The sequence below is a fragment of the Spermophilus citellus genome, assembly GCF_964194105.1.
Source record: "Spermophilus citellus genome assembly, chromosome: 2".
Taxonomy (NCBI): Eukaryota; Metazoa; Chordata; class Mammalia; order Rodentia; family Sciuridae; genus Spermophilus; species Spermophilus citellus.
Window position 1 is genome coordinate 216040404 of NC_138183.1, and position 13807 is coordinate 216054210.

General features: G+C 32.5%; 1 protein-coding gene across 3 annotated transcripts in view; it reads left to right on the plus strand.

The window, feature by feature from the left end:
* Nucleotides 1-13807, plus strand: part of GAS2 (growth arrest specific 2) — a 365744-nt gene that overhangs the window by 63002 nt on the left and 288935 nt on the right. For 2 of the 3 annotated variants that reach the window (XM_081275817.1, XM_081275815.1), the window contains exons 6-7: nucleotides 1663-1804; nucleotides 8777-8884. In XM_081275817.1, coding sequence (XP_081131943.1) covers nucleotides 1663-1804; nucleotides 8777-8884 — 250 coding nt within the window. Of the gene's footprint in view, nucleotides 1-1662; nucleotides 1805-8776; nucleotides 8885-10012; nucleotides 10250-13807 lie in introns of those variants that run through there. The other variant, XM_081275816.1, reaches the window with a different exon arrangement.

Here is a 13807-nt window from a genome sequence, read left to right on the forward strand (position 1 = left end):
TTATTCTGTTTGAGAACAACAGCTACCCCCTTCTAAAACTCTAAAATCTTATAGTTGGAAAAGAATGGAGAATTGTATAAATTTGTGAAAACGTTATAGACAAAACAAGAATGTGAAGTGGTATAAAGTTAATCATGGAAATAAAAATGAAGCAGCCTTTTGTAAAACATTAAAAAAAAAAAAAAGACCTATTTGATGACTAAGTTGGCTTGCAGGTGCAAACTCCCAACCCCAGGGGACTTCCAAGATTTACAGCCTGTTGACATCTCCAGACAGACAGGAAGCCAATGAATTGCATTTAAGTGTGCATTTCAGGACTGGCTGTCTATACCTTAGGCGGCCTGAAGTATTCAAAAGCCAATATAAGCAGAGATTTCGGGCTTAGTGTTGATTTTGTATGTTCAATGGCATAGCTAATTTTCAGCATTCCCAGATAAAGAAAAATCTCCAGGGTGAGATTTTTTTCCATGTGTGACTTTGTTACCAATTTTATTCAAGTCTATTCTAGTTTGTTTGTATTGGATATAGAGTTGAGCCTGTTGTTACTCTAATAGTGCATTTATTATCATTTCACTTTGTAAAAAAGGCAAAACTTATGCAACCTGTTCCTAAAAGGTGGCATGAGTCCACCTACAACTACAAATTAAATCATATTTTCCAGTTGACCTAATTTATACTTTCAAATAGAACATTTTCACTTATGATTGACTTTTAGTTGGCTGTGATTTCTAGTGTGTTAAGTTTGTCCAGACTCACTACCAAGTTCATGTTATTCTCTTAAGAACATTCAACATAGCCCAAATTTATACCTTGATGGAACTAAGAACCCACAGTAGTCTAGAGAGATTAAAAAGGGTTTGCCTGCCAAGGTTCATCTGATAGTGAGTAGTAAAGCTGAGTTGATAACTTGATCTGGCAAGCTCTGGTCCTGAGATATTTCTGATATTCCCACAATTTTAGAAAAATTCCTTAAAAAAAGCCTATAGCAAATTTATATGTAAAGCCTATAATAATAGTAATACCACTTTCCATCTTAATAACACCTTAATTTGAGTCCATTAACAATATCTCATTCTATGGTAGATTATTTTAAAAACACTGAAGACTGTGGCTTTAGAACCTCAGTGCTCCAGTTTCCTAGTTGTGAAGCTTTTATTAGGACAGATAATTTATCAAAAGTAATCTCAAAAGTTATGCCATGTGTCAGACACTGCTCTGGGGAAATATTTATTTTGAGGTTTTACTATTTTCAAACCTGACTCTGATATTGTCTCCACCTTTAACAAATGTGTGTTCAAAACAGGAGTTTCATCACAGCACTAATTGTTAAAGTTGGTAATGGTAAAATCAAGATGAGATTTACCACAGTTATTCATGTTATTGACTCACCAACATATTGCATGAAAGATTTGTATTCATTTTTAGTATGCCATCATGTCTGTGTTTATATATAGGCATGTATACATACATACAAAGCAGGTTTATGTGTTTTCCCCTGTGCTTGAAGGACGCTAATTCGAAAACTTACCATTTCAATGCCAGTAAAAATTAACTTTGTTTTTAAAAGGCAACAGTTTACTATGGTGTTTATAATCAAATGTAATGTATGAAAATTATATCATTAGAAGTTATGCATTATAATGATCTGGTATTTTTAAAAAGGTATGGCGTGGAACCTCCTGGTTTGATAAAATTGGAAAAAGAAATTGAACAAGAAGAAACACTTTCTGCCCCTTCTCCTTCACCTTCTCCTTCATCAAAGTCTTCTGGGAAAAAGAGTACAGGAAACTTACTGGATGATGCAGTAAGTAAATTGGTCAGACTTCTTGGACAAGTTAGTTTTTTTTTTTTTTTTTATATGTTGTTGTTGTTTTTTAAGCTACTCAACATATTTTGTAATAGCACATATCAATTTGACCTTACCTTATTTCACTGTCCTTGAAATCTATATTAACTTCTATGAAAAAGTTGGTAGTCCTACAATTCATTTCAAAATCCAGAACCAACTAATCATTTAAAATAAAGTGCTACTTAATTCTGTTGAGTAGCATTTAAAATTCTAGGAAAATAACTCCTTGAAAATGTCATTTGAAAATACTGAAGCCTCATTGTTACTAGTTTACCGGTCTGGTCCTCTTTTCACAGATCAAGAAGCCCCAGGCACAAAAGCTTGAGGATTGTTAAAGAAGGGGAAGCAAATGTATAATAGAGAAGATAACTGAGCTTTATTGACTGCCTGCTATTGGCCAGAGTCTATCCTTGTTTTTTCAAGAGCTCTCTCCTATCTGAAATGCAGGTTTCCTAGTAAGGAAATGGAAACTTGGAAGCTTTATGGAAACTGCTGAGAGAAGAGGAGGAGCCTAGAATCTAAAACATTTTTATCTAACTCTCTGAGGTCTCTATAAACAGAGTCCTTGAATCACAGTTTTAGGCAGTTAGGAAATATTATTATATTACCCTCATAATCACAATAAACAGTATAAGAGAAAACAGACTGAATTAAAATCTCAAGCTACTCCTGTTGTCTGTTAAGTAGTTCTTGGTTATGATAAGATATTAGATCTATGTTTGTGAATGTGCCCCCATTCACATATATTTTGAGTAAGGAAATTGAGAAACATTGTATTAATTAACACATAATGGTGCATTGTTTATATATTGATGAGAATTACTTTCTGCCTGTCAATTTTAATTTTTGGTTTAGAATTACTGTGGGTTAATGTGTCCCTTCAATCTTTTTCTTATAAATGTGTGTCTCAGGGCTAAAATACTTAATTCTTATCCTCTCAGCTATGACCTACAATCATATTCTTTAATGAACAATAGTCAAGGTTCCAGACTGCTGAAGATTTCTGGTCAATGTTACCATATAAAGTCCAATGAATCAATTACTAGAATCAAATTACTTTTTCAGTGTTCACATCATGCTCTTTTTGACATTTGACACTGTTGATCATTTGGTTCTTGAAATTATTCTCTACAAATGTTCCTACAACTCAGAAACAGCTAAAATTATGTAAGTGTTCCCCCATAAGATCCATATTAAAGCCCAAGTTGATTCATACACCACCTATTCCCTCCATACTGTGGCCCAATGTGTGTTTCCCAGTCATTTTGTCCTCTAGAGCAGGTCCTGTATTTTGATGTAGCCATTGTTATTTTTGCACTATTTTTCCTCCTCCTCTTTTAAATCTACTTTTTAATACTTTTTCATCATTCAAATTCACATTGTGTTACCTTCTATATAAATATATTCTTGATATTTCTCTTCCCAGGCAAAAATGACAAATCATTTCTTGTTGACTTAAGTATTTATATATATTTAATGAGGAATTTACCTCTGGGGAATTCACACCCATTCTTCTCAAAGTGCAGTCCTATTTTTTGAAGACAAGTAATATATTGTAATCTGAATCTTTTCAGTACCACCTTTGTTGGATACATTATCCATTGTATGTAATTAAAATATAAAAATCTTCTTCTTTATTCTCTTTATCTGGTTTGTCCATGTGCTCTGGAGATATGTGAACTTCGTAGCTCTTCTGAAGCTCTGCAGAAGAAGACACTACCACTTGAAGCCATTTGTGTGAACTAGGAGGAAGTAGCTGCAATGGTTCCCTTTTCTCCCTAGCTTATATCTAAATATCCTTTATTCTTGAGACAGGGAGAAAAAGGAAGAAGACCAGAAGGTAGTGAAATAACTATGAAAGGCATTTGGGAGAAGGTTTGCCAGTATTCCACTTCTGAAAAATAAATAAATAAACTGCTTCTTTTTCCCCCTATTCCAAATACTACTCTTTCCACTGGACAGAGTGGAAGACATTGTGAAAGGTTGTAAACCCTCTTTAAAGTTTACCGGTGTTTGAGAATTTAACAATTGGTTTAACTAAGGTGCATTAATTGAATGCAAGAAATGTACAAAGTAGATATTTCTGTACTATTTCCGTCCAGAATAGAGGGTTCTGAAAGCCTTTAAACTACCATTTTTCAAGCATCATTTGATGCCTAGTCAAGCACCACTACCACAGCATGCCCTATGGAGAAAAGAATTCCATGTTTATGTTAGTTTGAGAAATACAACTTACTGTACTCTACACCTAGACTTTCAAAATGCACTTTGGCATGTTAGAAGCTCTTGTGAGTTCCAAAATAAGATCTTGTTTAACCTGGAATTTTCCAAATTCATTTGAACACCAAGTCTCTTACAGTCTCCTTCATTCTACGTTAGGGAAAACTGTATTGAATTATTTTCGTTCTGTTTAAAGTATAGCTTTTCACTGAAGTGTTTTATTTCAGGGATAGTGAAGCAGAGAGAAAAGTAATTTGAGCTTCACTAACGGTTTAAATCAGAATTTCATATGTTTAATATAAAAAGGAAATAGCTCCTATGACAGCTGCTTCACCCCATGTGAGGCATATACAGCAGCTGAGAGTTGAAACTGATGCACCCCAACATGAGTTTTAGAATAAGGATATAAAATAGAGATTGCTTGGAAAGTTCCTGTGTTTTGTTAGTATTATAGACTTTTTGTACTCTGGCAAAGTTATTAACTACAACCACAAGGAAGAAAAGGAGGATAATGAAGTGCAGGAGTAAAAGAAGAAAGAAGGGAACAAAGAAATAAGAAAGAGAAGGACAGGGAAAGGGAGGAAGAGAAAGAAGACCGGTGTTAAGATTATTCCAGACAATGGTCTCAGTAATAAGTGTCAATTCTGAAACCTTCAATGATTCCTGGCATTTTCTTGTTCAATACTTAGGGGAATAGTGGGAGAAAAAAAAAGTAGGTGACCTTTTAGGGGGATAATACAGCCCACCTTCTTTAGCCAGAACATCATAAAAGAAACACAGTGAAGCCCCATTGAGATTAATTTATTCTCCAGATGTCCTGATAGAGTGATTCAGTGGTGATAGAATGGCAGGGTCATGTTTAGTTCTCTTCTTTGCATTCCCTCGAGTTGAGCTAGTTCCCACACAATGAGTAGAATACAGTTCTAAGAAACCATTCTTACTTTCTTCCTCTTCTCCATCAACTTCCTCAGTCTGGGGATGAGAGATAGTATAATTCTGAGTAATCAGGCTCCTCTTGAAATCTCATTTCAGCAGAAATGGCTGGGTTTCTAAACCAAAAACAGAACACCTGCCAGACTCTGACTTATCCCAAGGTAATGGAAGAAGCAAAGATGTCATCAGTCACTGTTTACTTAACAATATATTTCCACCGTCCACATCCTGGCCTTGTCTCTTCCATTTCTGCCCCCACCTCTTACACTACTAAAAAAAAAAAAAAAACAAACAAACAAACCTTGATTTTGAAAATAAAGTCCATTTTCAAAATGAGGAAGGCATTAGAGAAGGGCAGGCCACTTGAGAAAATGTTCCTTGTACTTTACTTCATTTGACACTAACAGTTTTGTCTAAGGACACTGTAAGATGGAAATGCTTCCCATACAGACTTGGGATTGTCATTTATTACCAGAGGAACCACTTGAATATCAGTTTACTGTTTTCTTAGTGAATTGCAAGCAGAACTGTGCTTATCATGATGCCTCTCAAGTTCAGGCCTGTGGCATTTTTGATGCTGTCTGATTTTCTTGGTGACCAAAGAACAAAGCTTCCTTCCCTTCCTCCCATCCTCCTTTTATTCATCCTTGCTTTTCTTATGAAAGCCCTATTGTAGGGATAAATAAAACTGTGCCACTTCTAAATATATATATATATATATATACACACACACACACACACACACACATACACACACACACTATATATATATATATTTATCATATATACCATAATTATATACACATATAATATATTTATTAAACACACATGGAAAGAGATATGCATAGAGAAACACTGAAAATTTCACATGTAGACATATTAATAGGTCCTATGACTGCCCCCTCATAAATCACTGGGCTTCTGCATTCCTGCAAGGAAATGACATTACTATTACCAAACTTTCATACTTCTTGCATTAGTATCACCATCCCATTCAAGAATATCCTTTAAGCAATTCTCTCAGGGCAGAATTCTGTTAATTCTAGGGTGATTGGGTGATATATATACCAAGTATAACATGGTGGGAAGAATTCAGAGTTCAGAATCACAGGTCTGATCACTAGCTTCATGTTAAACACTTCCTTCATTTTTTTTATATGAAAGTCATCTTTACAGTCCTTTGAATCCAGTCTTACTTTGTTCTAATAACTTCCCTTTGTGTTCTATATAGATCCATGTTCCTATTCATCTGTTCATTTATGTTTTAAATATTAACTTATCAAACACATTTTATACCACTAATGCATTGTGCTTTATACTGAGGATTTTAAAAATGCTATAAAATGCTACCTTAACCCTTAAGGAACTCAATCTAGCAAGAACAAATTAAACTTTATCAGTAACTGAGATATAATACACAATATTTTTTTAAAAAACTCAGAATAATAAGTTTATTTTTGGAAAATTAGGGATGGCTCAATGGATGGATGAAATGTGTATCCTAAAGTTGATTCTCTTGTTTTTTTCCTAAAAAACAAACAAACAAAAAACTGGTTTTTTTCCTTATTAGATTTTCGTTGAGGCACAATATGTGGATCTTAAGATAAACTTTATTTTAGAACTACTTCACCCTTCTGGTTTTCCTTCTATTATCTTTTGTTTTCATTATATCTGGAAATTTGCTATAACAATATCAAGTTGTTCATTTACACCAACATGCAAGTGAACATGTATGACTGTTGTACAGTTTTTGCTTGGTAAAAGACTGTCTGGAGTCAAATATTTTATTATTTGAAGAAATTGAATTTTTTTTAATGACAAAATTCTAGGTACCATAGTTTTTGTTAAACTAATTATATTATTATCATAGAAAATGATAGCAACTAACATCTAAAGAATGATTATGAGCAAAATGTGGATGAAGTTTTGACACTGAAATATATTCTAGAGTAAGCAAACTGAAGTCTTACATAAGAAGACTCTATTTTCCTCTGTCATTTAAAAAAGTATTCTCAAAGTTTCATGGATTGTAAAATGGAATGAAGTTTGAAGAGATAAGAGTAAGATTTCCAGTGAGCCACAGGTGTCAGTAAGAACTCCAAATCAACATTTGTTTCATTTTAAAAAATTATTTGTTTTATTTATAGCATTGTATGTATTTATCATGTATAACAGATGCTTTAAAATATATATGTATATATATGTGTATATGGTTAAATCTTACTAATTAACACATCCAATATATTGCATATATATAATTTTGTTTAAACTTAATATGCATTCTTTGCATTTTTCATGAATACAGCATTCATCATTAACTGTAGTCACCAAATTGTACGTTGGATTCCTTTAATTTATTCCTCTGATCTTACTGTTTTATATATATATATATATATATATATATATATATATATATATATATATATATATATATCCTTTGACTAATATCTCCAAAGTTTTCCCAACCCTTTAATCTTCCCATTCTCTGGTAACCACCATCATACTGAAATTGATCTGTTAGTATCCATATATTAGCAATATTATGAGACATTTGTCTTTCTGTGCCTAGCTTATTTCAATTTTCAAATTATCATTGATCCTCCAAGTTCATTTCATCCATGTTTTTGAAAATGGCAGGATTCTCTTATAACTGAGTAATGTGCCATTGTTTATAAATACCATATTTTCATTTTTTATTTATTATCCATAGATGGTCATGTAGTTTCATTCCCCATCTTATCTTTAAGAGTAATACTTTTTTTTGTATATATATATATGATGAATAATGACATTGATGTGTTATACAGTAATTCTATGTTTGATATTTTGAGCAACCTCTGTACTCTCTTCCACAATGGCTATATATTCCAAACACAGTGTGCAAAGTTCCCTTTCTATTTCTCTGACATTTTGTTAAAAAATTTGGGTGAGAAAAATCCAGTCCAGTTTGGTCAGAATCTGAATTTGTTCTGTTTAGCTTCTGCACATCATTTATAGCTTTCTGAGTCTTCCTTGGATGGTAACAATTATTATAAACATTGTGCACATACAATTTAGATTATATAGTTTTCAAAAGTGGGGATAAGACACACTAGATATAAAACTCTGATATTCAGCCGCATATTCCATAAAATGTGTGTAAATCTAAGATATGGCCATAGAAGTTGGATTTGTAGGTAGGAATTACTAAAAAGGCATGAACTGCAGAGTGAATCTAGGTGAATCTGAGATGTCAGAAAATCTTATAGAGTTCAAAATAAGATGAAGAAATAGCCTCATTTTAAATAATAATTTATTGTTAATTTATTGAAAGTGAGTAAAACGTATAATAAGATTATACTGTGGAAATAACTTTCTGTTTATATGTATTCTGTCCTAGTTTTCAATATGTTTAACCTAGAATCACTTTAGTGTTGTTTTCAATAGATTCATCTTGTCAACCCAATACTCATGGTCTTTTAAATCTGGAAAATAATAGAACACAACTCATCATAACTATGGTGCCAATTAATTTTCTCATCATTATCCTCCAACATCATCACTCTTCTCATCTGACCTATAGCTCAGTGCACTCATTGGCCTCCAAAATAGACTTTCAGGATCTGATCTTTGCATAGTTGTGGTTTAAAGTGTATTGGTGTGCTCACATTCTGTCTATAGATTAAAAAATGAGTTTCAAATTATTAATTGCCCAGGAGCTTTGAAGCTTTTGAAAAAAATGTAATCTATATGCAACCCTACTAAGAAGAACTTCTTGCTTATTTTTTTTTCCAGGTGAAACGAATTTCAGAAGATCCTCCTTGCAAATGCCCAAACAAGTTCTGTGTGGAACGACTTTCTCAAGGAAGATACCGAGTAGGAGAAAAGATTCTCTTCATTAGGGTAAACTTTTACTTATTATCCTGTTCTGTATGAGAATATTCAAAACTTGAGTTGAAGGAACATGACAGGGGAAAACAACAAGTGAGTAGGAGCTTTTAGAAAGTGCTCATAGTTGGAATGAAGATGCAAGGTATGAACATTTTTAAAAGTAATATCCATGATAATGTACTGCTGAGGGCTAAATAATAAAATAATCTGTATTTTTTCACATATATGCAAATACACAGAGATAATAGAGACAAAATATCATCAAAAAATATTACTATTTTATTTAATGATATTGTTTCAAAGGAACAACTACTCTACCTTTGACGTGAGAAATAGAAACAGTATTCTTCCATATCTCATATAATGGAAGTGATGATCGTATCGGTGCTGAGTATCTTCAAGTGATTTCAACACGACTTTTCTGGAAGTCTGGGTTATGGATTAAAGGGAAAAAAAAACAAATGCTGAGTATAGTGGCATGATTTGGTAGTGACGGCCATGTCTTACTTTGTTTTCTGAGTCTGAATGAAAGACTGGTGCTAATCTCTGTCCATTTTACAATGATCCCAGTTAAAATCATGGACAGTTATAACTTGTAATGGTGACTAAGTAAGGAAACTTTTCAGACCTTTCATTTGGAACATGTTTTGCTAGTATTCAAAAAATTATTGCTAATCTCACAATAAGTCTGTGGCTTTTGCCAAGTATGCCTCCTTTAAAAAAAATACAGCACTGATATAGTCCCAGAAATATTAAGTTAATAAAAGTATTCTTCTGCTTATTTTTAGCCATTTTCTAAAGAACAGAGCTTATGATTCAAAGGAACTGTACTCTACTCTCATTTCTATAAAGTGAAAATATCTTGCTTGCTGTTTTGTAGAGCACAGTGATTTGAATGTGTGCATCTAGTACAATCAATGAACATTTTTAAAATACTCATATATGTGATGGCCCAATAGAAATTTTGTCAGTGGATTTTTTTTTATTTCAAGCTTTAACTGAAACTTATTTGTATGACAGTGTGCGACATTTATTTAATGAAAAGTTTTTTCAAAATTTAGCCTTAAAATATAATGTCATTTTGTATTTTAACCTGATTTTAGGTGAGTAGTTACTGATTTATTTTTTTTTAATTTATAGGAAATTGCTTTTCTGCCTTGGAATGGTAACAAAAGGGATTTAACAATATGTTATTATGGGAGGTTTGAGAATAAATCTGGATGTATGGCCTCACTAGGAAACAAATTGCCTGAGTGGCTTATTGTCCTTTTGTTCTTCACTGCAAGGAAAAGATGCATTTTATTTTCTTCTTCTTATTATTATTTTTTAGTCAAGCTACCTGCTTTCACTTTACCACATTAAGTAATGATGATTTAGAATCTCCATGGATGTGTTAAAATTTTATCAGGCTAGCCTTTCTCAGTTGAGAATCAATTTCCATTAGAATATTAGACCCCAGAGCCTAGAATCAAAGCAGAGGCTTTATTTATTTAAAAAAAATTGTTCCTTTTTATAATAGAAATGTTTATAAAACCCATGATGAATAAATTTGACACATTTCCTTCTAAGGTAAATTAATATTTTCAGGCAAAATTTGTGTCTCATTTTCCATATTTGTTCATTTGTCAAAGAATTTAATATTCATAAGCATGAATAACATTCTTTTATAGTATTTAATATGTGAGGGTCTTTTTTTTACTTTCCATTTTTCTTTTTAGGAAATGGTATCCTTTTGTTGAATTCTTGTCATGTATATTATGGAGGAATTGAAATTTGCATTAGTGAAAAAAGCATATCAAATTTCTTGGCAATAGCATTTTAATTTAATATCAGTAAACAATTCAGAACATATTGTGTATGCTCAATTTCATGCTTCCAATATTCCAGACAAACCTGTAGTAAGAGTTATACATTATGTGGCTATTCAGGTTGTCCCAAAAAGTTATACTATCAGGCTGTGACAAGTTTGAGAATAGTGTTTTAATGAATTTTAGTGATTCATTTTCTTAACTTTTGTACTGTCCACATACAGTTTTATTTTTATAACAAATTTCTTGTGAAATAGACCCTTTTTTAAAACCTTGATTTTTTTTTAAAGAAAGCATTTTATCACTGCTTAAATTAGAAACCAAGACTATCTGTCAAAAATGAAAAATCTTCATGAACACATATCCATTGATATGTCTAGCCTTTTGATTGCTGAGTTCATTTCCACCCTGGTGAAGGAAAGAGATTATTTAAAAAAAAAGTTTCTCCTAGTCTCTGATTATCCTCAGAGGATTAGGAATTAAAATTTCATAAGTAGGTGACATATGCCTTTTAGTACATATTTTATCCCTGTTTCCTCCTCTGTGTTAACTATGCTGACTAAAAATGTGTTATTGATATGAACATAATTTGCTTAGTACTTTCAATTTGTTTCAGATTGAAAATTTAATTGTTGGTAATTCTGCAGTTCTTACCCAAAACAAAACAAAACAAAAACCTCAGTTATTGAAATTGTTTTCAAATGATCTTATGGTTGTTGTTGCTACTCTTTTGATTATTTTTCTTTTGCGTGCATGGGTTAAATAGTAATTGCCCGTAGTGAAATTCTTACACATACTAGGAGAATGAACAAATCACCCTGGCTTTGTTACAATCATGATATATATATATCTGAAATATGAATTGATGAATCTCAGACCTAATGTCTTAAGTTCTGGGAGGACAGAAGTAACATTCTTCTGTTTATTCAATCAGTTGGTGTTTTCCCAGGCTTTAAGTATCAAGACAGTTGGCAACACAAATCTGCATAAGCTTGTGGGCAGGTATTACAGAAATATGTCTTGGAAGCCACAAAAATGTGTATTTGACTTGTCTCAAATTTGATGACATGAGAGTGTGTATATAATCTATCTGTGATCTTTAAAGTGGTCCCCAGATTACCAGCATCAGCATCATCTGGGAAATTGTTAGACATGCAGATTCTTGAGTCTCCTCCAAGACCAACTGAATCAGAAACTCCAAGGTTAGGGCCCAGCCACCTGTGTTTTCACAAGTCCTTAGGGTGATTCTGATAAGTGCTGAAGTTTGAAAACCACTACTTTTAGAACCAAAAAAAAAAAAAAAAAAAAAAAAAAAAAAAAAAACTACACAGCCGTAGATTCATTGTACTGTGACACAATAAGAAATCACTTGCATGTCTGATCCTGAAACAATATTACTTTCAAGGTACTGAAAATGATCAGTTTTAAGGATTTTTTTAATAAATTGTTGTCAGGAAATGTTTAAGATAAAATGTTACATGGAAAAACAGACATTTAAAATATCTTTATATATAAAATAGCTTTTGTAGAAATAGCATTACAATTAAGATTTGAACAAGAGTATTTGAACATAGATTTAATTGTTGATCAAATAGAAATTATGAGTGAAAAAGCTTTTGTTCTGCATTTATTTCTAATGATATTAAAAATATGAACTAAGAGGAGTCAGTAATCTGAGAGAATCACAAATTTGAGAACAAAAGGTCCTCTGAAAGTTGTCAGATTAATTAGTTGGTTGCTCATTTTAGTGGTGCTATTATTGTGAACCTTCCCATTTTCTAGAAAAGTGTAGGAAGGTTTGTTAGAGCTTTGATTTTAGTAGGCCAATGTTTAAGGAGGATTTTGAGTTTTCTTGTGAAACTAAGCACATTTTTCTTTGGATGAAGCTCTTACCTTTCCTTTACTGGTTCATCTCTGCACTTTGAAAACTCCCTGTGCTGTTGAAGATTAGCACTCTGAAGCCTGCAAACATAGATCACTGTCTGGATAATGTGTTTCTCTTTGCAGACCTCATCAGAGAGTCCCATATTCACCTTTCTCCCTATTAATCACTAAAGCTTTAAATGTTTGTCGACCTATTCCCATAAGGATCAGTATTTAGTGGCACAAAAACAACCTAATATAGTAATGCAGGGAATGGAAGTGAATGATTCTACTGAACGGAACTTCCATGGGATAAATTCTTCATACTTCTCTAAGTTGCTCTCACATTACCATAGCAGGACTTTCCGGCAAAAGAGCTGTCAGTGGGTTAATGTGTTGGGAGGTAGCTACGTTTTTGTGTCACTTGATTGTCTAATTAATGTGATGAATATTTTTCTATGTAAAAACAACTTAGCATTATCCTAATATTATACTTCAAGTATTTCTCAAAAAAAAATAACAATTTCAAAAGATATTCAAGACATTACTTGTAAAGATTAGTTGATATGGTAAAGAGTTTCAATGGGCCTCTGAATGACGTTTGTTACTAACTATCTTAGTCTGTTCTGACATATCTCAGTATAACCTCGTATTCCAGGCAGGGGGATACTGTTAACATTCCCATATTACAGTTAAGAAAGATGAGGCAGAAAATTTAAGTAACGTCCCAAAATTATAAGCCAATGAGTGCCTGAATTGGGGTTCAAGTCCTGACAGCTTAGCTCTGAGTATGTTCTTTACCACTAAATAATACTGATTTCTTTGCCTAAATTTTCTGGGAGGGTTCAGTATACTAATGTGATTTGTAAGCTCCTGGAGAGAATGGTATTGTGTAGCATTTTCCCAAGGTATTTAATGACAGAAATTGTTCCTTCCTATATATCTTTTTTTTCCAGAACATTATTCTGGAATAGGTGGTCATGAAAATAGCAAACTTTAAAAATAATTTGTAACAGTATTATATTGAAATTAAAGTTTTCTATGTCCTGCTTGGTACAGTTAGAATCCATGTATTTTAAGATACTAATAAGGAATATTGAATTTGAACTCCTTTTTTTGACTTCATGTTCCATTTGGAAGTTCCATTACATGGAAGATGACTAAAATTTAATAAGAGTCATATATCACACATTTTACCAGGTACTTTATATACATTATCTGACAAAATCCTTTCTACATACATCTGGCAAATTGTTTTTGTTAC